This window comes from Macrobrachium rosenbergii, chromosome 1 (genome assembly GCF_040412425.1).
Source record: "Macrobrachium rosenbergii isolate ZJJX-2024 chromosome 1, ASM4041242v1, whole genome shotgun sequence".
Taxonomy (NCBI): Eukaryota; Metazoa; Arthropoda; class Malacostraca; order Decapoda; family Palaemonidae; genus Macrobrachium; species Macrobrachium rosenbergii.
This window is the reverse complement of record NC_089741.1, coordinates 43,043,929-43,071,773: the sequence shown is the minus strand read 5'-3', so window position 1 is coordinate 43,071,773 and position 27,845 is coordinate 43,043,929. Positions and strand designations below refer to the sequence as shown.

Sequence of the window (27,845 nt, the reverse complement as noted above, 5' to 3'; positions counted from 1 at the left end):
AGGGAAAACCTGGTTTGGAAGTGAATATTGTGAGAAATGATTACTAAAAAAAAATATGTTGGAAGCATAAAAGAAGTTCTATAAAGGCCTGAAATGTGGGAGTGGTGATTGTACTAAGGCTTTTCCAACCACATAGCACTGATACTGTATCTACATTGTCTAACAGTTTAGTTTTCCAGAACTTCTTAATGCCATCTACTGCATATTATACAGTACATTATTAACCAACATCAATGAAATTAAAGCTTTTGTTATAAGATAGTCAGGTGTCTTAGAGATATTGCCATGGCAACCTTTTTTTTATAGGATTTTTTCACTTCCTCGAATAGCAGAAAGCTTGACAACAAACTGATGAAACATTCACTGGGCTTTAGTCAATGCCTGAACTCTGGATTCAGATCAAAATTTGCTGGATAGCAAAACTTTGGCTTTATAGTTGGCTGCCCAGTCCAGTGTACAATTAGCATTCTAACAGTGGTGGCATTACACTTTTTTAATAACTAATTAATGTTGTAATAACTTTCATTATAACTAATTCATCTTTTGAAAGTCCCAGAACCTTTTTTTACTGTTCTTTATGGTAAAAATTTGAAGTTGGTCCACATATTGTCGACATACAGATTATACTCATTGATATCAATCAGTTCAATTTTTAGCTTTTTAAACTGTACATGCATAACCAAAAATTTATTGCAAAGCTGAATAGGACCTCTTACATAGCACACCTTTGGCCTGAGAAGTTCCTCCAGTAAACAGGAGTGGGTTTGCTGTCATCTTAGATACAAGAGGCTTGGGGAAGTTGAGAAATGAAAAAGCATGGTACTTGTATCCTACTTTTCAGGTCTTATTTTTTTTCTAACACATTGTTCCAGTGCAGAATGGTAATTGCAAAAACAGTTCTTTTAACTATGAAAATCAGGGAGAATGAAATATTAACAAAAATATTAATGGGAACTTTTTACATCCTGTTATATTTCCTTTTCTGAATGACTAAATTAGGTTAATCTTCACTGCTATCATCAGGATCATCAATGTTTTTGAGAAATGGAGCCATTTTTTTCACAGCCACAGTCTGCTCTGGAGTAAGGTAAGCACCCTCTTGAAATTCTGGCCTTTGTCTGATGAAATTCACAATGGTTTCTTTAGGCATCCCCAGATCATTCCACAGTACAGTCTCCCAATCACCTTTGAAGTTCATAATGCTTGCCTGGAAATATTTTCAAAATTTATGTAGAGTACTCAAAAACTAACATTTGACCATTCAAGTATTTTTAACTATAGTACATTAAATTATAGCTAGATTATCTTAACTCGGTATAGCATGATAGAGCTCCAGTTATATGCTACAACTTCTAATAATAATAAAACATTTTCGGGGAATCCATTTCACTACAGGTACTTACATTATCTAAACGAGTGTATATCATCCGTTTGTAATAGTAAATTGGATTATAAGCAGGTGGCTTTGGAGTAAAGCAGAGTGGAGTTGGAGGAAAATGAGAAGTCAGTGGGAGGATGGCTGGAACAGAGAGAGCTTCCTGCACCCACTCCATATTTCTCTTCAAGAATTCCCATATTGCCTGCAACAAGTTCAAAGTACTTTAAAGGAAATTTTGAACCACACACACATCCTACAACTCGTGTAAGTTTCCGATAATTCATCTCTTATCGACATCATGGCCCAAGTTGTCATACAGCTGCTGGTTCCAGTGCAAATTAGAAAGCTGTACAATATCTTTGTAAACTATGAAAACGCTTAAACCACAGTATGAAAAAGCAACGTTTTGTCTCGAGTTTATTTTTTGGAAGAATAAAAGGGTAACCTTTGTCACGACTAAAACTTTAGTTTACTCTTGGAAAGTATTACAATTTTAATTTGTCAGGAATTTTCACTAGTCTTACTCACATCCTTCACTGACCAACATTTACTCATTTCATTCACTGACCAACGTAATTTACACTTCAAATGGAAGCAGTGTAACTAAATTTTTGCTGAATTATAACATGAAGCAGTACACTCTTCAGCAGCAGGAAAATATGGATAACTAAGTGTTAATTACCGAGTACTTTTTTTTCGTACAAGTTATTCCACCTTATCAAGGTTATAACTGACATGGCTAAGAAATTCCTAGAACATGTGTTAGAGAAATTAAAAGTAGTGAATCCATAACAAAGGTCTGCACTGTCCATTCATTACAAGTTAAGTAGGCTTTCCAGGGCATGTCCTCTCTCTTCTCTTGATCTCATCCTTACGTTTGGACCCCCTTCTATCCTATCCACTTAACCATTAAGTTTTGAATGCATTACACACAATGATGATCTTTAGGAAAATTTTGGGCACAAGCAAGGAAAATTTGGTGTGCTTGGCTCATCTATAACAATTTTTTTTATTTAATGCTCAACAAAATTTCCAGTCACTCAGGGACTTGTAATTTTTCAATATTTTGTATTACGAAGTAAATACAACCAAGTTTCTACAAATTTGAATACTAACTGAGGATAGTCTGGAAGCCTTTAGGGACTAAAATGTATTTTTTTTTTATCATCATTTTGACATTTTTTATCAATCATTAAATTTTGCTAATCTTCATTTCTTAATTTTACATTGGTGCAAAATCACAGTTGTGAACATTTGGTAAGACCTCATATAAAATTTCATAACTAGGCTAATTTGTTTAAAGTAAAGTGAATTCTTAAGATTGCAGTACAAATAGCAACTATCAAGTAATTCGGTTTAAAACACTACCTTTTAAAAAAAAAAGTACCCAAATTGTCACATCAGCTGTTCTGAAATATCAAGCTTGCAGTACCTGATATGTGTATAAACTTGAAACTACTCAGTTCTCACATGGCCACATTTGTCCTGAAATTTTTGGGCTTTCATGGGTCTGATACGTAAACAAAATCAGACCTTTAAACACCAAACTTATAAACTGCAGCATCAAGCTTATCTTTGCTTTCACGAACTGTTATAAACTGCAGCATCAAGCTTATCTTTGCTTTCACGAACTGTTATAAACACATTACACTTAACTTGATTTATGATTATTTTTGGATCTTACTTCAAGCAGATGGTTAAAAAAAACAAAAGACAATTTTCCATGACTTCTTTTCACACCTTGAATAAATAAAATTACTGCTCTTTCAACCAAACCAAACCCTTAGATACACACCAGAGAAGAGCAAACAGATGGTGAAAATGTCAAACGGTAGGATGAGTGCTTGAATCAGAGTTTTCAATCTGGTGCTAATCTACTGTAGTAAGTCTTCGAATTACATATTCCCTACAGTACTAGTTAGATCCTAATTCTGACTGCTATTCTCAGCACTAATGAAAGGATACTGTTTCCACACCTTGGAAAGGTTTTTAAATATTGTATGGTTATATCTCAATCTCATATTAAAAAGAAAAATGCAAACAACTCACTCCAAGAGCATGTTGACCCTGAGCTGATGACATAACAGTATTGGCATGTGCCAAACACACACAGTCGATCACATCCTCATCAGAGTACTCGTCAATAGTATCCTCCTCTTCATCATCTTCCAGGTCTTCAAGCCTGTTATATTAAGAAAATAACTGTATAAAATATTGTACCATATAAATAACTGCTACGGAGATGTTAAATTATCACACAATGAAAAATAAATTAAGGAATTTACATGCATTTTTTGCCCAACATTAGTAATTCAATACCGACCTACAATTGTGCCCTGTTCTTGGTATTTTTAGAAGTTCTCATGGTTGCAAAATCATTTATATTCATTTCATAAACTATTTATGTAATTATATCCAATCAAGATATAAAAAGATATTAACATTAAAATTTACAGGTGATTTTTCATAATACAGCATATGCATGAATCAACACATGAAGTGAATGAGCTACCAAGATAAAGTGGAGGCATATTATGGTTTAAGGCGTAGTCGATCAACATACCAGCAAGAGCAAGCAGAGTACCCAACTAACCCTTGCACCCAACTAACCAAGGGAAGTCAATTGCATTCAGAACTTGAAGATACCCCAGCCTCTATAAAAATTGTGCACTGAGGTTCCAGCACATTTTTACTTGGAATAGCTAAATCTGCACACTCGGCAAAGGCCAATTCATTCCCACACCGCTAATACAAGAAAAGCCATCGGACTTCTGTAATGAACCTTATCAAATAGAAAAGGCTCAACAAGCAACACTACATAAATTTTTACCGAAAGCTTACTTACTGAGCTAATAGTGCAAGGGTCATTTGTTTCAGGTGAGTATCATAGTTGCCGTCATGCAGGGAACAAAGTCTTTCACCAACAGCAATCATCATGTCCCACTGACCATCTGATATGGGAAAGTCATTCAGGTCATCCAGAGAACTCCTTGAATTGATTGTGGAGTAAAGAGCACTAACTACCAGTTGTGTAATTACCTGCAAGGTTAGAGATTAATTTGTAAATATGTTGGAACACAAAATGCAGAAATATTTTGTTACAAAATTTTTTTCTAAAGGTATTACTCTTAGGTTTTCAAAGTAATTAACTAAAAACTAAAAGTACATCTAAGCTGGAATACTGATGGGACTGGTACTTAGGTAAGGTAAGAGAACTCTTTCTCCATGATGTTTCTAATTGGAAAAACAATGGTTTGCATGTTACGAAATATTTTTTTCCTTGTGTCTGTATGCTATGTTACTAAAGAAAAAGCAGATTTGATGATAATGTCAATGGTTAAGCTGAAGCATTTTTGTAACAAAGACTCATGTAAATTTTGTTTTTGTGACTGACTGGTATAAGACAAGTTCATGACTTGAAAATCTAAATCATGTCCTTAACATTTACATTAATTTCAATTCTGTATAACATGTCGGTATTTAACTACCATTTTCAGTGCTGTTTTTTAAGATGAATTTCAGAAAAACAAACTTGAAAGTGTAGTTACAGTTTATAAACTTGTGATTTTACGAGTTACAAAGTTCAAGTAAAAACAATGCAGCTATTGACTGTTGTTGGTTGTTTAAGAAAACAATGTTCCAGTCATAGTTTGGACAATTTGTCATGTGGATGATACAAATCTTTGACACCAACTGGCACTAATGTCAGTACATACTGTTTATCCTTTACCAGATCATTTATACAGAATTTGCTGGTGATTATTTTATATCCTGCATTAGTTACAACAAATGAAAATAAGAAAAATCTATTTACATGTCCTCCTGTAGGTTTAATGGTTGGTGGCAGAGAAGCATTTATAGTGTGAGCAGCATATACTACCGCATGCGGCATGGTGTCAGCTACAGCCTCTATACCAGTCAGCAGCTGCAGTGTCCAGGCAGCCAAATGATGCTCCAGTCGAACAGACTGTTGGCTGGGGTGGGCAGGCTTAGCAGGCGGTAGTTGGGGAACTGCTCGTATCACCTGTAAGAGTGCCACAGCTTTTATAAAAAAACATGAGAGAATTACTTCATAACTAATTCCAACTATAAAAGTAATGTCTTATTACCAAAATGTTAATCATAAATAGCCTTATTCTGTCCAAGGTGCACCTAGACACACCAACTTGAGAAATCTGAAATGAAAACCCCACTGTGTATTAGCCAGCCAACTCCATTGTGCCATAAGGAGTCACTAATTCTTGTATGTCTTGGTTGCCAGGCTTCCAGGATTGTCATTCCTTCATTTTTCTTCTCCTTTATTAAACAGTGTTGTCTTGTGTTACTGATTTTATTTCATCTTAATTTTTTGTCAATGACAGACATGTTGACTCTTGAGTTAGTATGATTACTCTCTTTTACCTGTTTTGAGTGACTAATTTTGGAAAATGTTATTACTAATTTTCAGTTCTAGTTATTCTTTTGAATAGGTAATTCTAACTTGGGGTAATATTGTTGTAATGGGCTGTAGCATAACTTTTTAACCCTTGCCCAACTTTTATTGGGATGGATTGTTTACTCAATATATTTTTGCCCTTTTCATTGTAACAGTGAAAGTTGCCTTTGGTTCTCCATTTTATCTCGGCTGTAATTTTAGGATGTGAGTTCTTGTACCAGTTGGTGTGGTGTATCATATGGGGCAGCAGCTGCTTCTGGACTTGAGTTGGTCCCTTGAACTACAAGTCAACAAGGAAAATTTTAATTTGTCTCTCCTCTCAAGACTGTTCAGATTGCCCTGGCCACTTTTTCAGTGCATCAATGACTAATGTGCCCTTGTGGGCAATAATTTACTTTAGCCAGTAGTCCTGAAAGGGACTTGTTTGCCCAAGACTTTGTGACAAAGAGTTAACTCTCTAGCAGGGAAAGCTTACTCTTAAATTCCTTTCTTATCAATCTTGTCATACTTAAAACAGGCACTAAGTGCTGTTAGTTTAATTTTGCTAAATTTTACCTATGATGTTTATTTGCAGGAATCTATTGTCACAACAGGCCTTGCACTTTTAGTTGGGAGGGATCTAGATCATTTATCGTCATCCTCCTCTTGACTTTATCACTCATAATCTGGCACACAGAGGCATGAGCTTCCTTTGTACCAACTTTTACAGCCATGACTTTTGAGGATGGTCAGCTCCATCATCTGCCTTGGGGTTCTGGACTTCCTGCAGCCATGTGCTATACATTTCTCTTCATGAGATCTTATACCTCATCCTCTCTTCTAAGTTGGAATTCAAGCTGTTTATGATTTATGGGTTTGTATGTATAAAATGTCTTGTTGGTTTGTTTCATATATAATAAGGCTATTTATGATTTATGAGTTTGAGTAAAAAAAAAGTATTTTAACATAAGACTATTATTTTTCAACTGCTGGAGACTACTAAGTCAGCAACATTGCCATACTGCCTTCCTAGGTATTCCAACCTTGAATTTTAGCACTTGACTGTGACACCTCATCAGTATCCCATTTTCTTTTCATGTGCCCATATCTCTACAGGTCTTGTACACACCTCCATAAATTTTTGTGGCCAGCCTTACAAGTGTTAAGAATATTGACTCTGTGGTCTTAAGTATATGTTAATGAAGTTACTTTCTGTTTACTTACATGGTCTTGTTACCAGTAGCCTAGTATGTTGCACCATACATCTTGATTTAAGTGTATACTCAGTGTTTGATACATATTTCTAACATTTTGTCGACAACTAAATTCATAAAAACTAATAAGGCAGTGAATACCTGTTTTTGTAACATCACAAATTTAAAGTACTGCAGCCGAGATTTGCAAGTGGAAAAGCATATAAATTTGTATTTTCAGTAAACTATATGTTTACAATATACATAATGTAAAGGGTGGAAGTACAGTAGCTGGATGGCAATTAATATTATACCTATAGATTTCTGCAGCAAGCAAAAGTGTAATTATAAGTTTCTTTAAGCATCTGACTTTGTCTGGAGGCCCTTGGCAGATTCAACTTGGAATTTTTACTAGCTCTGTTCTGTGTATGGTACAGTTTCCAGGAGTACGGCTTCAGAGCTGGGACAGCAGGACAAGTAATTATACAACTGAAAGGCTTACAATATTTAGTGGAAATGGGACCTTCTCTCATCATATTAAGGTATGTGCAAAATGATCCTTCACCAGGAAGATCACACTCCTAAAACTAACCTGTTCAATTTATCCAACTGGACCTTGATGGCACACAGTAGAAAGGTAAACTTCAATTATTATACTTCCAGCTGACAGTGGTTACTGAGCGATATTCAGACCTCTTGCTTACTGAGGCACCCACTTTCAATAGCTGGTCACTTAGTGCAATGCTGGTGGGCCCCAACCTTTCTTTACACTAAGCTACTGGTAAGTGCCTATAACCAATTTGCTGGTGAGCCTGACATACAACCTGTTAGTATGCTCAGCATTCGTATATGTTTAATGTAGTGGCTGGGAATTTGGTTCTCATGTCCTTACGGTCAGGTTTTCCTCATAAACATAGGTCAAACTACATACTGTTGTTTAAGGACAGAACGAGGCAACCCTGCATTAAAGTTACTTCCAAGTTACCTTTAGGCAAGTAGAACTTTATGGGACAGTCAGTGGCATATACTGGTCTCCATGGATCTTCCCTAGGCATGTATTCATGGGCTTCAGTTTCATGATTATTGGCTCAGTAACCAGCAAAAGCGATCACTGGAATTTTTCATTCTGGACAGGTTACCAAGTAGTTTGTGTGTTTCTATTTATAGGCTATGCGATACCAAGCATGTATGCTGTGATATTTATGTTGAAAGATGTCCTTGGGAAGACCTCCAGGGTACAGATTGCTTATTGGAAGACTATTATGCTCAAGCTAACAGTGCTCAATGGAGGATGCCAACTAGACACAGGGTGCTCATTCTCTGGAACATCTAATGGGAGCGTGCTTGCCCACTACACCTCCACACCCAGGTGTTGGATTAATAATCTTTTGTGCTTAGCTACTACACATCCATGTCCTTTTTGCTGGATTCTGTGCTTGCTAGGGAATGCTGATATCCAGGATGCAGGATACTGTGCTCATTGGAGACACCCTACTCCAGACGCAGGATGCTGTAAGTGTTGAAGAATGTCCATCTAGCTGCATGGTGCTCACTGGAACACTCCAGCCTTGGAGCAGGATGCTGCTTTGCTTGTAGGGACCACTTTATCTTAGACAAAATACTCTATTGTGCATACCCAGTTACAGGCTGCAGGATGCTGAGCTCAATGGGACACACAGCGTCCTGCCTAGAAGATGACGTGCTCACAGTGGCACACTAGTGGCAGGATACTGCATTTGCTGTGACACACCACATACCAGCGGCATGACAGAAGGATGTTGAGCTCACAATGCCCATGCCCACGTCTAGGCTAAGTGATGCTGCCCTAGCTGGGGGACACAAATGATGCAAGATGTCATGCTTGCTGGGATGCTTGCATCCAAAGTGCATAAATCTATGATCTTGGGGGCATACCTACGTTAAGGTTGCAGGAAGCTGTGCTTTCTGAGGTGGGCATACCTATGTTAAGGTTGCAGGAAGCTGTGCTTTCTGAGGCAAGTCCACGTCCAATGTGCAGGTTGCTCTGTCTTGAAGGACTTTCAGTTCCAGGTTGCAGGATAATGTGCTGGTGATGTATGCCCGCACCAGGCTGCATTTCAGCTTTTTGTCCACCTCCATACAGCTGTGAGTTCAATATTCCTTTGAAAGCACAGCATGCTACAGCCAAACTGTGGTCCTGCCCAGTGAGTACAGCATCCTATAACCAGTGTGTGGGCATGCCCCAGCAAGCATAGCACCCTGTAATGCATGCTGGGGCATGTCCACACTGGTTACAAAGTGCTGTACTCACTGGGCACACCCACTGTTTGGCTGTAGTATGCTGCGCTCTCAAAGGAGTACTGAACTTTAGACTGTATGATGCAGATAACTGTGTGGTGCAGGTAATCTGTCATACCTCTCAAGCAAAGCACTACGAACTCAACCATTATATCGATATGTACAGCTTTGTTGCCCTCATTCTATATCCAGGCTCCTGAGTGGTGGTAGTGTTGGAGTGTAAATTCTTTGAGTAGAATCATTCCTTGTTTAACTGTAATGTGCATAAACAAAGTAATTTGCACACAAAACAAACCCAACCACATTTGTGTTGTGAAGAAAGAAATGTTCCCCTGCTGTTCCAGGATAGGTATTTCTTTTCACCCTCAAGTTACAAGCTCACTTCACCAAAATCACTGAAAAATGGTAAAAATTATGTAAGAAATGTAAAGGGCAGAATATCATCAAAAGTATCAAACGGTATCAATATGGTGACTATAAAGGGTAAATAGTTAAAGAACACCGTAAACATGGTCTCCACTTCACTAGAAAATTTGCCAAACAAAGTAGTATTTCCCAAAAGCAAGTGCGTAGAAACATTTCCATGGTTTGTCACCTTTACTCTAATAACACTGCTCATATCCTGTCAGTAATTCTGTACATCTTTCTTATCATCAGATTATCCTGTCAATAATTCTACACCTGTATTTTTCCTTCATTATCAGATTACATTACATTAGTTGTTTTAAAAAACTAAATAAGAGCATCTAAAAACAAAACCTGATCACCAAATGATTAAAATAAACATTACTGAATAGCAACAGTAAAGATTTTATTAATGACTTGCAAACAGCATATTTTCCCTTGAGCTGAGCTAAAGAATTTTAAAGTTTAACAGAATTTATAACAGTAAATGCAAAATATATCTCTGTTCCAGATGGCAAAATTACCTCCGATACAACGCCTACAACACTTGGAGTCACAAGCTGGACCAATGCATGATGCCAAGGAGGACGCTGCACATTCCAAACCTGCAAGAGTAACATAATAACACAGGTTCATCTCCCAATAAATTTTATAGTGTAATCTCTTCTTTATATATGCCTTACTTGTTAATCTGTAAATATGAAGCATTGTGAACCTGTAAATATAAAAAACTCTTGAGATTAAATACGTAACATTTTAAAATTTTAAAAACACAATGTACAGCAAGGGAATAAGGAAAAAATTTTCATAGCGGACGGTTATATCTAAAATTATTTATCATTTAAATACGAACCACTAATCTCTCAAAGTTTAGAAAAAAGGATTGGACACTTGCATACTGATTTGCAGGACTTTTCATTGTCATGTGATCCCATGTTGACAGTTTCTACACTAAAAAGGCTCTTGCACAGCAATTCACTGAAAGTGTATATTTACATTTCTTTAATTGTTGAGAAAACCTTACTTTTAATGCTCTGGTCAATTTGGATTATTATTGAGTATACAAAAAAAACGTGATTATTCAGGTTAAACATGCGTCGTAAGCCAATTTGGAGAGTATACATTGTGTTATTCAGGTTAAACCCAATTTGTGTGGAAAAATTTGGAGAGTATACAATGTTAATCTGAAAAGATATTGAGCTTTGAAAAGATTCTTCGGTCAACAACTTACTGGTTACCAATAAGGATAGAGGAAGAAAACCCTCAAGTATAGCAAAAGAAAGATAAGACTTAGCCTCTCCAGACATCAGAATAGTTGCTACCTAAAAGGCTATGCTCAACCAGAAGTACGACAAAAGCTGCAAAGGCAAAATCTTTTGCATCGGAGTAACTGTAGAAAAAAATTAGAGGGCCGTTGACTGCAAAAATGACAGATCTTCCCTGAATCCAGTGAGAATGATACACAATGAGCTTCACTCAAGGTCATGACACAAGTTGATTGACCAATACATTACACACAAGATCCATGACAATATTCTTGTAGTCATGGGGGCATCACAAGCAGCCAGAACTAAAGAAAATGAAGTGGAAACACAAAAAACTGGGTAATCTTCCTTTAATTAGCATAGGTATGGGCAATGATAACATGCTGCCAGCAGTTTAGACTCATATAAACACCTAATTTCTCCCACCAGAAAGTCGCCAAGATTCTGTAATGTGCTGCTTCTTGCTCCCAAAAGATGGTGAAACACACAAAAGGTGAAGAAACACCAACATGGTGAAGAAACAAAACGTTAAATGCAAAATGGATAAATATAAAGAAAGTACTTTAATTTAGGTAGAAATTCTGACGACTGACAATCACTAGTGAAGACAATGGAAAGTTTGGAGAAGGGAATCCCCAAACAGGCACAAGACTATTCTAGTTAACCAAAGGAGAGATGGTTTGAACCTGACTTTACTTCAAACAGAAAAGGACAAAACTGGCTCTATAAAATGTGGAGTCTCAAATCTTTGCTACATTTGAGATTTACTTTGCATAGACAAATGTTCTTTACTTGGAATAGGGTTACACCATTGCTACCATTATTTTCAATATAAATCACTATAACAATGTTCTTACACATAAGCACTCAAATATACCTTGATGCTTGCAGTGTATTGTTTTCATGTACATAAAATGCACTTAAACAGTAACTTATGCATACCTGTGTACGATCCAGAGAATCCCAGGAGCCAGACTCTTTAATACCTGGGCTTATGATCCTAGACAACACCATAACATTGTCTGTACATTTAAGAAGAATCTGCAAGGAAATATATATTTTTTAAGACTTCATACCTCAACAGGATATAAATGCTGAATACTTTATTACACGTTATAGTTTCATACTACTGCAATTCAGACTCAAGCTAGGTTAAATGACTAGCAACAAAATGACAATAAAAGAAAAATATGATGAACAAGTGCTCAGATGTGTATAAAAACCATACCTGTATATGCACCCTTGCTACAGAAATGGAATAATAAGCCTTCCTATTAAGTTTAACACACTTATACAGTACTAACAAATGCCTTTACTCTGGAAAAAGCAACATGGATGGCAGAAGCTCATTAATACCTGCTCAGTAGTGTTTTTGCTACCTGTGTTTCATACTAGCTCTTCTGCTAAAATATAGTCTAAAAAATAGAAATGACATATATCATGACAGCAGGTCAGTGTTATGGAGATGCTGCTCAGTTACAAAAATAAAAATTTTAACTGATAATAGTATCCAGAATCCCACCTTACTGACAGAGCAATTAAAGTTTTAAAATTATGGACACAATGCCACTTCTATGACAACCTAGAGCCTCGCCCTATATTCTTTGAAGGCTAAGGCTTGAAAGATCCTGTTTATGAGACCCCATTCCTCCACATCTCTTTAAAAATCTTTATACAGTCCCTCATACAGGATTGTCTTGCAGAGGAAGATGTAAACGTCTGAAATAGAAGGGCAACCAATGGGAAACAATTTTCACCTGGGCATAGTGAATTGTTTTATCTAGAATCAAATATATTTACCTGACAAACAGCAGCATAAACCGTATGAGGTAGAAGAGGCGGTGTACAGAGATGAGGCATGCACAGAGGTCCTTTACATGGTTCCCCTGCCGTAACCTGTCCTGGTTCATCTTGCAACCCAGACAAGAGAACTTTGGTTCCTAGATAGCGTCGCATTAGCAGACCCTGAAAATTATTTTAGTAAATATTTCCCCAAAATACAGTACATTAAGTGAACATATAGGATACATGCAGGCATTAACTTTGAATTAATGTAGACAACTGGTGCTTTTATAAGGCTTATTCTTGTATTTACTTTGAAGTCCCAGGTATATAAACCTTATACTGTATACATAACATTAATTAAGGTGAACTAACTGTAGAAAACTGATGCTTTTATAAGGCTTAATATAAAAGTACAAAACTCTGAGTACAGAATATCAACTCAAGTCAGATAAGAATAAAGTCCATAAAACATAGGCCAATTGTGTACAAATACACACAAGTATTTTACAAATGAACTATTGACTGCAGAATGAAGTGCCATATTATACTGACTTTGCTTAACACCACAACACCTTACATGTTTAAATAGCAGTATATGACTAGCCATCAACTTTTCCTGTAAAATACATCATTAAATTTACAATGTTTTTCCCAAGATCACATCAACATCACATCATAACTGTGCTCCATTACAGTGTACCTATTTGAATTTCCTTGCTTCATTTTATCCAGTTAATAAATTTCCAGGGAGCTGCAATATATATCAAATAAGATTTAATACAGTCTTCAAGAATATACCCTCTCAGCAACATAAACAAATTTTACCTCAGTGGTCTTCCTAAGCTACTTAAAAATAATACACAGTATAAGGTTGTCTCTTATATGCAGCACTATCACAAGTCACATTAAACTGCCCACGGTCCAAATACATTCCAGTTCCTCAAATAAAGGAGCACTAGATAGCATAAGCAGTTCATATTTTGTAAAAAGACACCATTTATTTGTATCTAAAACAATACCAGTCTGGATAACACAGAAGCTCCTCTTCTACTTCCCAGCTTATAAATGGATTGAAGATAACTTATAACTAACTGGTCAATCCTTTCATTCCACTGTACCTAAGAACCTTAATTACAATGACGTTGGTATAATTATCAAATACCAATCACAGTTGTATCACAAACTGCAGTTAACTAAATAACACAAATGAACATTGAATAAAAAAATCTTTACGATACTTACCCTGACAAGCAATGAGAACTGGGGTTGCGGTCTACTTGCTACTGTAAGAAATGTAAGATAGACCGCTGCATTATCCCCCACATATCTCAGAGAAGATTTCCCTTTAGGAAACAGAACGGGATTGAGAAAATTCAGCCAATTAGGAGTCGATTCAATGCTTGTTCTGGTTTCAGGATATCCAGTTCGCTTTAATGCATTGTCAAAACCTTTATGGAATACCTAGAGGAAAAAGACAGAGCAACATTAAAATCTTACAACCTGTTGTATTAGTTATAACCCCTGCCTTCCTACTTGATACAAAGCCATAATACTGTAAATTATAAAACCTTATATTGTACTGTACTGTACACTACTCTATTATACCCATATCCTGATTAAGACTGATTTATATAAACCACCATCCAGGACAGAAAGAATTCAGTTTAGAATCTATAAAATTTTCTTCATGCAATGAACTCTAGTCCAAAGAACAAAATTACATAAAAATTACCTTTAACATCATAACTGTCTAGTCAATATCTATAGCAAGGTTTCACTATATTATCAATAACTGTTATATGCACGCCTTAACTAGAAGCTGCAATAGTGCACATCAATCAAAACACTTCATGGTACTTCTAATTTTGAATCGATAATGGTTTACCCACTGTCATACAGCTATCCACAGTTTCTCTTCCTGAGTGATCACATGGCTGTTTACAATGTCTTAATGGTTAATAGACAGTCATTTGCATTAGGGTAACATATTAACTCAAATGATAGCCATGTTACTAAAAACTTTACACATGACTACATATATATCTATGTCTATTTGCTAGTGCTTTAATAAATCAGGAACAGCCATGTTCCAGCGAATGAGTTCTCCTAGAGAAAGTTTTGGGTACATGTACTCTCCTTTTTATTCCCACATCAAAGATTCGGTAATGGAAGCTGTTCACTGTACTCAAGATTAGTAAAATGTTGGTTCTTTTCTGTCTTCACCAACAAGAATGACTTTACAACATTAAAACTCTGATGTAGCACACCAATACTGTAAACTCTCTTGTTGGACAATAATTTTCCATATCCTCTGAATACTACAAAAATTAACCTACAGATCTAATTTGGTATTCTTGTTAAGCTATCTTATAACACCACCACCTCCAGGTGACAACTGTATACAGACGCCACACTACTTACAAATGATTTACGTTCCTGACGGTTGTTTGTATGTTAAATTGTTTGTAAGTTGGTCACTGTAATCTTCATGCCTATTTAAGTACATTATGACATAAAGTCAATACAGTACTATACGATGTCATCATAAAACACAATACACTGTACACAGAGTACTGTAAACGTACAGGTGGCAAAGGGGAGCACTCTGAACAAAATTCCAATTCGTGATCCCATTTGCATGTATCTCTCAGTGTTTGTAAATCGAGTGTCTGTAAGTAGGGTGGTGTCTGTACAAAAATCATTACATCTTAATATTTTAGCAACCTGTTTAGCCTATGACTAAAACTCAAAACACATTTATAACAAACATCAAAAGAGATAAGTAGGTATTGTACAGTACCATACACATAAATGGACAAAAATGATCAATGGCAATGTAGGCTACTTCAAAAATTATAACCTTACCCGTGCTATAGTTTCAATAGGTGCACACTTTAAGGCAGCAATCTTGATGAGTAATTCTGCCCGTCTATGAATGGGCAAAGCTACTGATTCATGAATTCGAACTGAGAAAAACATTGCAGGGGATGCAATGAGAGATGGAAGTGTGGCAGCAATTATGGTCAGTATAGCAACAGTATCTGCAGAATACTGTGACATTCGAACATCACTGTGTTCAATCTGGAAAAAGAAATATATCTTCAAATTTCTATGGTGTAAATTAAAGGCTACTTTATTTCCCTACATTACAAATGGAGTAAAATTATCAAGAGGGTAACAAGCTATCACTCACTGAACTTTTTCCAGACTAAAATATACCCTGCACCAAATGACTAGAAAATTTGACTGTCAGCAAAATTAAATCTTTTTAGAGGACAGAAACATACTAACTTAACATGAGCATTAACCAATGAAAAAGTAAGGCACATTAACATTCTTCTGTATTGCAATTATATTGTACTTGCTTTCTTTGATAATTGATTCGATAAGGACATACAACCACAATTCAAAGATGACAGATTATTTGGTAAGAAGAAATTCTTTCCAAGATAAGATGGACTATGAGGTTCAAGTATCATGAAGACTCAGGTTTCAAAGAAATCAACCTACTCCAACATATGGTTCTGGTTTCATGGTACATAACTGCCGAACTTTATCATTACCTGTGCGTATCTAGTAACCATCAAACTCAGAGTATCCGTAAATATACTTGCTAGAATGCTTTCACTGATTCGAGGGGATGTGTATCTCCATAAGTCATTACGGACACCTGAAAAATATAATATAATATAATTTAATATAATATATTACCAAGAAATTTCACACTGTAGCCTAAGTAAACAGTTCAAGCAATACTAAGAGTGACAATGACTTTTTTGATAAATCAAAAAGATGGGTGACATGTTGCTCTTTGGTGACACTGACCATACCATCAAAGCAAAAAGATAAGAAGATAATACTCGACTTTAATAGAGTACAATGTTTAACGCTGAGGACCCAACTTCTTTGTCACTCACGTAGACATGTTAAGCATCACTAGTGTCACTAGATTTGAGACGTGTGTTCTGATAAACAGATACTATCAATGAATACTAACATTACTACTGTGTTTGCAATTACACCTTATATACTCTTACAGCATAAAACTTATTAAAAACTTTAGATGATTATAATTAATATATTTTGTTTATAAGAATAACAAAAGGTAACAGAGAGGATAGTAATTAATGAGCTCAAGCATTTTAGCAAACTGGAGGCAGTGCACTTTCACCTTCAGAACTTAATTATCACGCCTCTGGGAGAGGTTCTGAAATCCAGAGACCTGCAACTCTAGTACCTAGAAAAGCTAAAATTTTAAATTTTACTTTGACACGTTACCTTAAAACTCAGGTCAAGATGAAATATTGGAGAAATAACCACCACCTCCTGAAGTACCTACCTACCAAGTTGCCTCAATATCAGTAAAAAGGTAAACTGACATATGGCCTTGTAAACAGATAATAAAATAATTGGCAAAAAAGTCAACCTCCATAGTAACTTCCTACAAAGTTTCATTTAAATAAGAGTAAAATAAATTGGTTTATTTGTTATTTCTGAATTCCTACTGTCACTGTGTACTGTATATTGTACCCATTTGGCAATTAAAGCAGGCATGGTGATATAACAATAAACTTTACCCATATTTGTAATCCTGCTATTTGCACTTATTTTATTGTTGTTGAAAGCTTCAACACCCATTGTGGCTGGATAAGGTCGGGATCACTGAAAATTTTTAAGAGGCTATTAACACCAAAATCTTGCCAGTTATTTAGTTACCTTCATAAATACTATATAGCTGTATTCTTGACCTTTTCTTGTTTTCCTTTCTAACAGACCTTGAATAACATAGCTGACCTTGAATAACATAAGTGTCAAAACCTGACAGCCAGAGACCTCTTAACTATTAGAGTCTTAGATCTTAATAAGTAGAAATGCTAAAATTCTGCCTTTTAATATGGCTTCTGACCTAAAAACTAAGTTGTCAAAAATATTCATAGATAACTGCCACCAACCTTCACATTTCCTATCTACAGATTTCATCACAAACAGTGAAATATTGTATAATAATAATAATAATAATAATAACAAAAGTATTTAAAATAATTATTATAATTATAATAAAATCATTACAAATACTGATATATGGTATGAGTAACAGCTACAGTAATACCAACTAGAAAACAAACATACCCTGCATGTAAAAGGCCCACATTTGAATAGCAAGGGAAGGCCTCTCATTTTCATGATAGGGTTTGGGATGGGTCCAGTCATGGCTACTGGCATCATGCAGCAAAGCAGAATGCAACAAATCACAATTGTAAGAGAGGATGTTCTGCATCATAAACTCAACAACTTCTCCACATCTACCTAAAGCAGCTGTCAGATTCCTGTGAATGAAAAGAGAATCATGAGACTAAAAAAATAATAACATTCAACAAACTTTTAGAGTATGGGCTACATCTAGATAAAATATAGTTAAGAGGCTTGTAGATGCTAAGGGTCAGGAAGTTCTAGAAGGCAAAGGGACACTTATTAAAGCAATACAGTGCATTCATTACAAGACTTTCAGTCCAAAAATAAAGTGAAACTTATGAAAATTCTGTTAAACATCAATCATTTACAGCAAAATATAATCCAATATTTATAGATTCAGCTGTCTAGAAGGCCCTAGTATCATTTTCTTCTCTCTTCACATACAAAGCAACAGAACATCCCCTACAGTCTTTAGACTGCCTAACAATTTTCAACCAAGGCACACTGCAATTCACTGCTAAGTCAAAGAAAAGTTAACAAAATTAATAACAGGTAATCATCTGTTTCACAGCATTATTTGTAATACAGTGGAGGAATAATCGTTTGACCTCCTCCTCCCATATTCTTTTCTAAGACCTTTAAAAAGACCTGATATACCATGTACTATTGCCTAAAAACATAAATATGCAAAAGTTGTTATGAGATCATGCTAAATAAGCATGATCTCATAAGATGAAACATGGGCATCATTTAACTCTGTAAGAAGAGAACAAAAACTATAACTCTTGAAATTGCTAAACTACCAGTCCCTGCACAATTTAACCTGTCTTGCAAAACTGCAAGAACTACAAAAAATTATGTTATCCCCGCAGTGGACTATGGAAAAACAATTTGCAAATAAACTTTAGTAAATCTTATGACAATAATACTTTTGCATTTACAATGGATGACTCTGCCACTTGAATCTGTACATATAAATATGTGTGTTTATGTTCCAGCATAACTGAATGCAATGAGCAATTTTAAGCAAACTTGGTATACATATGACTTACTATCTAGAAAAGAATACTGTGGGGATAAGACATCACTAGCACCAAAGGGCACCAAAGGAGGTGGAGGTGGGATGGGCTTCCCTGTAATGGGGCTGGTTCTGTCCATAGACTTAGTAACTAAATAACCCTAAGGGTTTATCATACCTCATTTCAGGATACATATGATTTGCTATCTGGAAAAAAATACTGTGGGGATAAGAAATCACTGGCACCATAGAGGGTGGGGGTGGGAAGGGGGTGACAAGTAAAAATAACCAAAAATGACAGATATTGTGTCTAATCCATAGTTTTTGAGGTCACTGCAATGAACAGTGACACTCATGGTGCCATTTAAGTCCAAGTTCAACCCCGACAAGAAGGGGGATGAGAAGGGGTGAAAAATAAAATGTCAAAAATGACAGATATTAGTGTCTAGTCTATAATTTTTGAGGTCGCTGAGATGAATAGTGACACTCCCAATGCCCTTTTAGTTCAAGTTCAGCCCCGAAAGGAATGGGAGGTGAGAAGGGGTGAAATATAATAATTCAAAAATACGGGCGATGTAACTGGAAGCAACTATCTAACAGGAAAGGAAGAGAGAGAGAGAGAGAGAGAGAGAGAGTTTATTGGTTGTCATTCAGAGTTGGTCAGCTAGTATGAAAATAAATATTATGGTACATACACGGCAATATGGTAAGTACTTACTTGGATGTTGGCTGTTTGAGAATATCCTTGTACACATTAAGTCGACTTCTCACTATAGCTGCTGACGCAAGACACATAAACAATATTTTGTTGTTCCCAGCGATGAAGGCATTTTCACTCACCCGTTTCACGTGATCTAACATGTAGTTTGCAGACTGTTCAAAAGCATTCATAAGGACAGTTTTAGGCGACAAGACTTTGCCTCTGACCAACGGCACAGCTGGCGGAGTTTTGACCTCTTTAGCTCTTGAAGCGGATGATATTGTACTCCCGGGGGTAGAAGCTGGAACTTCCACAGGAATATGACGGCGAACTGGGTAGAGTGAAATCTGTCCCTCAGCTCCCACCATCACCTCACTGGGTAGAACACCCCTCGTCTTATCGACTTTTGGATCGACAGTTTGCTTGAGACACTCTTCCCACTCACAAACACCCTTGCTAACACTTTCCAGAGAAGAGACTGGGGTATCTCTCTGTCCTCCAATTGCATATAAACAAACAGGCTTGTCTTTAATCAGGCCAGATTTCTTGAATTCAGCCCATTCACCATGAAGGGCATCCTTCACAGCTCCAACTAATTTACTAACATCACCACCCGCCATTTCAAAGTAGAATTTATGTACAATAAAAAAACCTATTTACACTTCTTATAGTCCTTGAGAATCACACCCCTATTGTTATATGTTGTTAACCCTGTCACCACTTCCAAGTCTAACAATGACAACAAAGGTTAACAATTAATTCTCTCTACTCCCATATGGTAGAAAAGACAAATCTATTTTCCTTTTAAACACTTCTGATAACTCATCACTCAGACAATCGTGCAAGGAAATGCCATCATGCTTATAGATCCATACACCATCAATATAATCATATCTTTTTGGGCCACTAAATGGGGAAGAAAACCATATCTGTTTATTAGGGGACTGCTTGTTAATTACGTATGTACCAACTTCACCAAGGTTTAGGGTTAAAACACCAGTCTGTAAAAAAGAAAAGAATATAAATATAAGTAACTTTCACTTTTTTTAATGAAATTAATGTAGAAAATTCAAATAATCTACAAACGCTGACAAAGTTTATGTTACCTGCAAAATGTACTGATTTTTGTGACATTATCTTTTCATATGTTCCATTTCATTCAACTGCTACTGATAGGTTCTTATTGCTGTGCAATTAAAATTCTAAGGTGTCGACTGATGACCTAAAAAAAAACTACACCAATTCTTTAAAATGTACTGGGTATCATCAAAACTTCTTTTTAAACACAAAAAAATTAAGACATAAAACAAAATCCATTCAGTGCAAAAAAAAAAAAAGTTACAGCATAGCCAAATGGCAGTTTTTTCCAAATTATAAACTGCTTTCATAACTATTCCTAACCATAATCATGTACCATATATCACGCAAAACACACCTCTTACACAATTTACAAAGCGATTTTTTCATATGCAAGGATATCTTACATTAATTTATTTTACTTGACCTGAATCACTGCTTAAGAGGGAGATGATGATGGTAGCTCGTTAGAAGCCTTAAACCAACAGAAAAACCAACGTTGGTAATGTATCTTTTAATATCTCAAGGGCTTTCATATTCAATTGTCTTTATATATAATCCCCTGCTTGGTTAATTTCCACATTTTGAGAGTTAAGGATATGAAGCCTAACAGATTTTTTTTTAATCAGACCATGCTTATCTTGACTGTAAATAAAGTACTATAAATATATTTTCATTCAACAACTGGGATACTTACAGAATACAACACATCTGCATCTACAAGATTATCCTCAGTTTCAACCAGTTCCTCAAGATATTCTGTCAAATTCTCCAAAGTTTCATCACTGATGTGCTCGTAGTTTATGTCGTCAAGTGTTACACTGAAAAACAATAACATTAACAGTGCAAAAACTTGAGCTGTTGGGAAATAATGTCCCACTGCAATAGTTCTTTAGTTTATACTACAATGTGTGACACTGAAATAAACAAAATATCATAGTATCATACATAAAACTCAGCTCAACTGCCTCCCAAACACAAGGGGGATCTTTCTCAATTATACATATCAATCAAACCCTCAGTACTGGAATGCAAATGTTACTAATCTAGCTACAGCCTAATCAACCTCTTAATGAGAGCAAATAATGGTTATTTGAGTTTCCTCAAAGAAACTTTTACTTCAGATTAAAGGCATTATGAATACTGTTCACATTTAAACAGTCTAATACATAATCATATGATGCTCAACCTCCATTTCAAGCGACTCTGTGAACATATGTCAATGGTTGGTCTCAGAGCACTTTCTGGGAAAGCATTAGACAATCAGTCCTGCAGTCTGTGAGATGTCCCTGTTGTGTTGTCCTTGCTACATATTACCTTGCAGTTAATTTGTTTGTCCAGAACAAAAGAAGGGATGGCATTATACAATGAGTCATCTGTTTCCTGTTATCACTACAAAGTGAGTATGATCAGACAACTCCACTCAACCAGGCATTATTAACATCCTAGCCCTACAGAGTGAAGTTCCATGCAGTTCCAAATTCTCAAACCTGCTAAAAGGCTGAATTCACCATTAGCTCAACCACAGGTTCTTGACACAGCCAACAAGAGTTCATCTGTTCAATATCATACACACCACAGATCATCTAATAATTCCAAAACACCGACAGTATTAGAAAGAGGTTAACCCTCAGAGGTCTCACTGTCTTTAGATAGTCTTTTTTTGCTTCATTAACCATATACTGTATTGCTAAAATCAGAAGAGGCTGACACTTGGCAAGTACTGAGAGGGAAAAGTGAAAGACCTCTGAAGTGAGTACATATCCATGATTGCCAACATCTAAGAAGATGCAGCACACTGAGGGAGACTAAAATGGGTTTTGTCTCTGGTATCAGACAACCTTGCATTTTGCATACTAAACATTTTGTACAAACATGCATATCAAAGCAGGGTGATCAAACTTTAGAGGGTAGGAGCATACAAGGAATTAACTCCTGATTTTAATTTTTAAAAGCACATGTATATAAAATTATAATACTATGCAAAGATTTTCTTAACTAACCTATTACAGAACTGCTTGCTTGGTGCAAAATTACAAGGATTTGATAAAAGACAGGATGAACCACTGCTTTTTGCCCTGGTTTCCTTATCTGAGGATTTGGGTGACAACGCTGAAAACTGGCAATCTGCTTCATGCACATCCGGTTAAATCTTGCATAAGACCCATACATCCTGAAATGGAAAAATAAAGTGAGAAATATTAACGGCAATCATTCACACGCTGCACATCTATAAATAAATGGGCCAAGACCAGAACTTAATAAAATATTTAACTGCTAAGTAATAAACTGCCTATGCTTCACTTTTAAGAAACTTGTCTTTTGGATAATTGGTTATTTATTACACCAGATATTCCCATTCATAAATTCAAAACACTTGGCCTAATTTTTCTAACAGGCTTGGTTATGTTTGCAAAACATAAGCAAGTAATTTTCTTGGAAAACAATGTATTGCCATTCTGATCTTTGGGCAAATATTAGATAGATAATTTAGTGCCATCTGGCATCTTTTTTGTAATAACAGTTATGCTTTAATAAAGTTTTGATGACACAACCAGTGATGCAATTCCTTTTCTTTTTGTCCACTATCATGTCAGTTTTGTAGAATTTAAGGTTTGTTTAGCCATGGCCATACCACCTTTGAGTAATTTCTTTGTCCCAATGCATCATGAGGTACTATTTTGGGATTTAAGATCAACACTAACACTGCTTTGTTACAATATTTTAGACACCTTGGTGCTTATGCAGTTAGTGAAGTGGCCTTACTGTTGAAAAATGGAAACTACTTAGGAAATGTGTGACTAAATGGCAAATTTCAAACAGCTTCAGTTATGCTTTTTACAAATTTGACATTCATTCCCATTGCAAAAGTTTAGTTAACCCATTCATTTCATCCATACCTAACAACAATGGCAGACAACACTGAAAAATAGTTTCAGGTTCAGGTTAGCCTGGGGATTAAAGGGCCACCCATAAAAAAGGCAACAAATAATTAGTTTAAGTTAAAAAGCATCCCTTCACTACTTAAGCTGTCCTAAGTCAGGTTGGGTTAGGGTAAGGACAAGTTCAGGGAGAGGAGAGAATCTCCAAAATCAGGTAGGATACAGTTAGGCTGTGCTGGCATCCATCCCTGTTTTTCCCTCCCTGATTTACGCCACGCAGGCTAGCTTATGCCGGTGGGTTATAGTGAGATAGCACCCCAGTCAGAAAGGACATGGTACCCTTGGGAAGGTTAGATTAGGATGCAGCTCTATAAACCAGTTCCAAAAAACTAATCAACTGTGTCTCCCGGTAATGTTACACATGGAGAACGTAATGGGTCAACCAAGCATTTCTCATGGAAATGAATGTCAAAGTCATTTTTGCAGTGGTACCAGATCTGTAAGTCAGGCCCATACTAATATTGCTCGGTAGACAAAGCGTAGACAGTCTCATTGCTTTATGCCCGTGCCATCAAACAATTTTGCTAATAACAGACACAAACACTATGCTTGTTTGTGATTGCTGGCAAACATTTTGGGATAATGTTCATTTCCAGTCCGAACATCCCTACTCAATTTCTTATTACATCTTACGAATCTTCATAAAAAATTTAAAAAATATGCTATATATATACATAATTCTTGCAAACTAGTATTTATCACAATAAAAAATAAAATATATGTAAATAATTGAGGATTTTTTCTAAGTTTCAATTTTGTGAAACACTTAGGGACATTTGAAGGGAATTTGATTCCCGAGGGACTAGTACTAAACATGGCAAAATACATTTGATCCCCGGGGCGAGTACTAAACACAGTGAAACAGCGAGGATGAATCACTGTTTCGCCACGTTTAGTACTAGCCCTCATGTGGAATTGGAGTTCAGACCAGAAACGAACTTTTACCACATTTAGCCCATCCACCTGCCACCCTCTGTATGGGAGGAAGACTATGACAACTCCGTGTGCCAGATGCAGCCGAACAGCCTAGTGTGGACGCACCCTAACCCTTACAGAAAATTAGCAATGACCCTTAAAGGCAAAGTTGTGGGCTATAAGTAAGGCTAATAGCCTTCAGCCTATCAAAATGACATGGCTATATCAATCGGGAGGCATTTGGCTGTCCAGTGTATAATTACTGTACTAGCCTACACTGCACTGAAGACTACTACCGCAGCCTGGTAACAGCTAGTCGACGACAGGAATATTTAGTTTGTGTTTTCTTTTTCTGTTAAATGATATTTACAGTCTTTTGTTTATGGTTTTACGTAAATCACCAACGGTTTAGTTGATAAACAAGAGGGGCACAGCAGTAGTCTTCAGCTCCAGTTTCTACCAAAACTTCAAAGACTTCTTCCGGCACCAAGTAGGTGCTTTTATGGGCGGCAGGAAAGGCCACCAAGATTTAGAATAACCTGGCCCGGGGAAATTCTGAAATTATCAAAAATGACCATCTTGGAGTTTACGACATTACACGCAGCCGAAGCGAACGTGTCAATAGGTCCAGGGGCTATGCAAAATCACCGAATAATCTGTCCTAATTTTTAGAAATTCCACTGGATAATGCCTTGAAAGACTTACAACACGGAACATTGCCTTATATCTCACCTGGGTGCACCAAAAACTCCAAACATAATGTTTGTAGCCGTCGCCTAGGCAACCAAAATAAACTACAATGGCCAATTTAGCAAAAGGGAGCTTTTGAGATGTAGTAGTAGTACTGAGGATTCTTCTAAACATTGGTTCATATCGTTTATAATTGCACACCTTGCTTTGCTTTTTTTTCTCTCTCAGAACTGTACCCGTATTATATGCAACTGTAATAGCTACAATGCCCTCTTAACTTCTCGAATTATTAATATATTGTAAAAGCCCAAAAACTTTTCGTTTTTGTCTGTTTAACTATTTTAGTTTCGGTAAATTTTTACTTTAATACCACAACCACTCCTATGAGTGCCTTTTTCAGTACCAAACTCCAATATCGAGTTACTGAAGTAAATGAATACAACAATGTCTTATGATGTTACATGTACTAACCTTCGTCAATTTTGCCGTTGCATTCCAGAAACTGAAGGTGATGCAAATGCGTTAACAAACTATATAGGTTTTTTTTTCAAAAAAAATGCATAGCTATCAAGTAACTTACTGGAAAATAATTATGAGACGTGAATCAAGTGATGTGTAAATAGTTTTTCAAAGCATACTCTCAATTCATGACTCTGTCTTACAAAATGTAAACATCATTTGAAAGGGTAGCGGTCCTGTCTATGAAATGCATTTTCTTGAAGTTAATTCTGTAGTAATCATTAGTCGTCGATGACATTATCATCCTCAATAACGTTTGGTGTTCTTAGGGTCTTATAATGTTTACTCCTAGACTAGCATGTTTTATTTACTAATTTTATTACCAATTATTCCGAGCGTATCTCATGGATTATATAGTATCTTTAACTTATTATCAATAGCACCATAAAATACTAGAATATTTGATATTAATTAATGCATTTTTACTTGATAAAATAGAACAACGATGCAGACGATGGCCTTAAACATTGTAGCCAAATTACAGGTCTTTTTATTCCCTAGGAAATGTTTTATTCACATAACCAGCTATCCCTAAAACTCCCACGAAACATTCCATAATGATTTCACACCTAAAGATCAATGCTAATTTGCTGAAAAATATAATTAATAAGAAGTAAAATAGCTAAAATTTAAATGGGCTTTCAGTAGAGGTATAAGACCTTTAGGATCCATGGAGTATATTTTACTACAAAAGCGTAATAGTTTCCATGGTAACCGTTAAGGTTTCATTCATAAAACATCAATCTACTGTTTTCATTGGCTGTAGATGATGTCATGCCCCTCAACTATAATTGGTGACTAAAGATCCGGTAAATTATTGCTCTGTGTCACTTCCCTACAAAATTCTGACTGTATTTTAAACAAATCTGCACGGTCATATGGAAAGCCTGTTATCACCTGAACGCAAAGCAAATTCAAATGAAGATCACACAGAAGTATTGTTAAATAAGTTACTCTTCTAATATATTCACCGAGGATTTGTTGTCAGAGAAGAGTAAACGGTTATTTCTTTAAACGCTTCAAGGAAAATGCGCATTATTACCAAATCATAATGGTATATTCGCTAACAAAGATTGCACTTTAATTAATTAGCATTCTTTAAATTATGCAGGGTCTTTGTGATAACTTTGTTTTTCTAATTGTGAACCCCTTCCCCCTTCTTCCATAAAACATTATTTATAATAGCTAATTAACTTCAAATATATACGGTTTTTCGTATAACTTCCAAAACGCTACTTTATGATCCGTGGGTACGATTCTAGATAAACAAAATTTAATGTCTGATTCCACGTCACCTGGCTTGAATGTCATTTCAATCCAAAGCAATTCCGAAGTGAAAAGAGATCTGAGAGCTAGAATAGACTTTATGATCATTAAAACGAACAATTTTTGTCATTAGTGTTTTCAGGGTGGCCGTAATTCACTTCTTAGAATATTCAATCACACTTAAAAAAAAGTACATCATTATCATACTAAATATTAATGTAAAGTGACTTTTCATTCCGGTTCTAATAATGAAATTGTTACCTGAAGTAAGCGAAACGCTTCTTGTATATGATACAGCATTATTTCAGAAGTAGCAGACCAGTCGTAATTTCAAATTAAAGAAACTAAAATTCAAATACTGCACAATGTAAATTTTAAAAAAATTTAATCGATCATGATGAGAGTGAGGGCGATGATTTAAAGTTTGCTGAGAATATCCTTTTGGGCTATGAAACTCCAATAAAGCTTAGATAATACAAGGCCTATTCAACGAAAAAAAGAGTTTAAAAGACGATTCTCTGTAAAAAAAAAAAAAAAAAATTGGAAATGAAAATCCCGTTGCCATGGCAACTAATGTTTACTTACCAGACCAAGGACCTTAAAGTAAAGCATGATATTGCATGAAAATCTATTTAGTATTTCTTAATAGCGCCAGTTTCAGCGCATCAGCATTTACAGAATAGCTGTGTACTTTAGCCGTTAAAGAAATAAATGAAAAGTGTAGAAGAGTAGAATGGTCTGCCTAGGTTAAAAGGATAAGTAATCTGAAATCTGGTTACCTGCTTTTGGCTACAATGCACAAGGGTTC

The 27,845-nt window shown here is 35.9% G+C and overlaps 1 protein-coding gene across 1 annotated transcript; it reads right to left on the bottom strand.

Annotated features, from left to right (window-relative positions):
- Nucleotides 1–819: 819 nt before the first annotated feature.
- On the bottom strand, nt 820–20,629 carry LOC136828280 (uncharacterized protein KIAA0825 homolog). Its single transcript, XM_067086183.1, has 13 exons — nt 19,647–20,629; nt 17,848–18,044; nt 16,281–16,387; nt 15,583–15,798; nt 13,960–14,178; nt 12,733–12,897; nt 11,875–11,973; nt 10,192–10,272; nt 5,193–5,402; nt 4,224–4,417; nt 3,428–3,560; nt 1,404–1,580; nt 820–1,207 (listed from the first exon to the last, which is right to left on the bottom strand). The coding sequence occupies exons 1-13, from the start codon at nt 20,246–20,248 to the stop codon at nt 1,001–1,003; spliced, it is 2,607 nt and encodes an 868-aa protein (XP_066942284.1). The 5' UTR covers nt 20,249–20,629; the 3' UTR covers nt 820–1,000.
- Nucleotides 20,630–27,845: the final 7,216 nt, after the last annotated feature.

What these genes read in the sequence shown, in the direction of transcription:
- LOC136828280 (XM_067086183.1), bottom strand. Translation starts at nt 20,248, where the DNA reads ATGGCGGGTGGTGATGTTAGTAAATTAGTTGGAGCTGTGAAGGATGCC. An exon ending in CTCAAACAGCCAACATCCAA is followed by an intron (nt 18,045 to 19,646) that starts GTAAGTACTTAC and finishes TTTCATTCACAG; the next exon opens with GAATCTGACAGCTGCTTTAG. An exon ending in TATACACTCGTTTAGATAAT is followed by an intron (nt 1,208 to 1,403) that starts GTAAGTACCTGT and finishes AAATATTTCCAG; the next exon opens with GCAAGCATTATGAACTTCAA.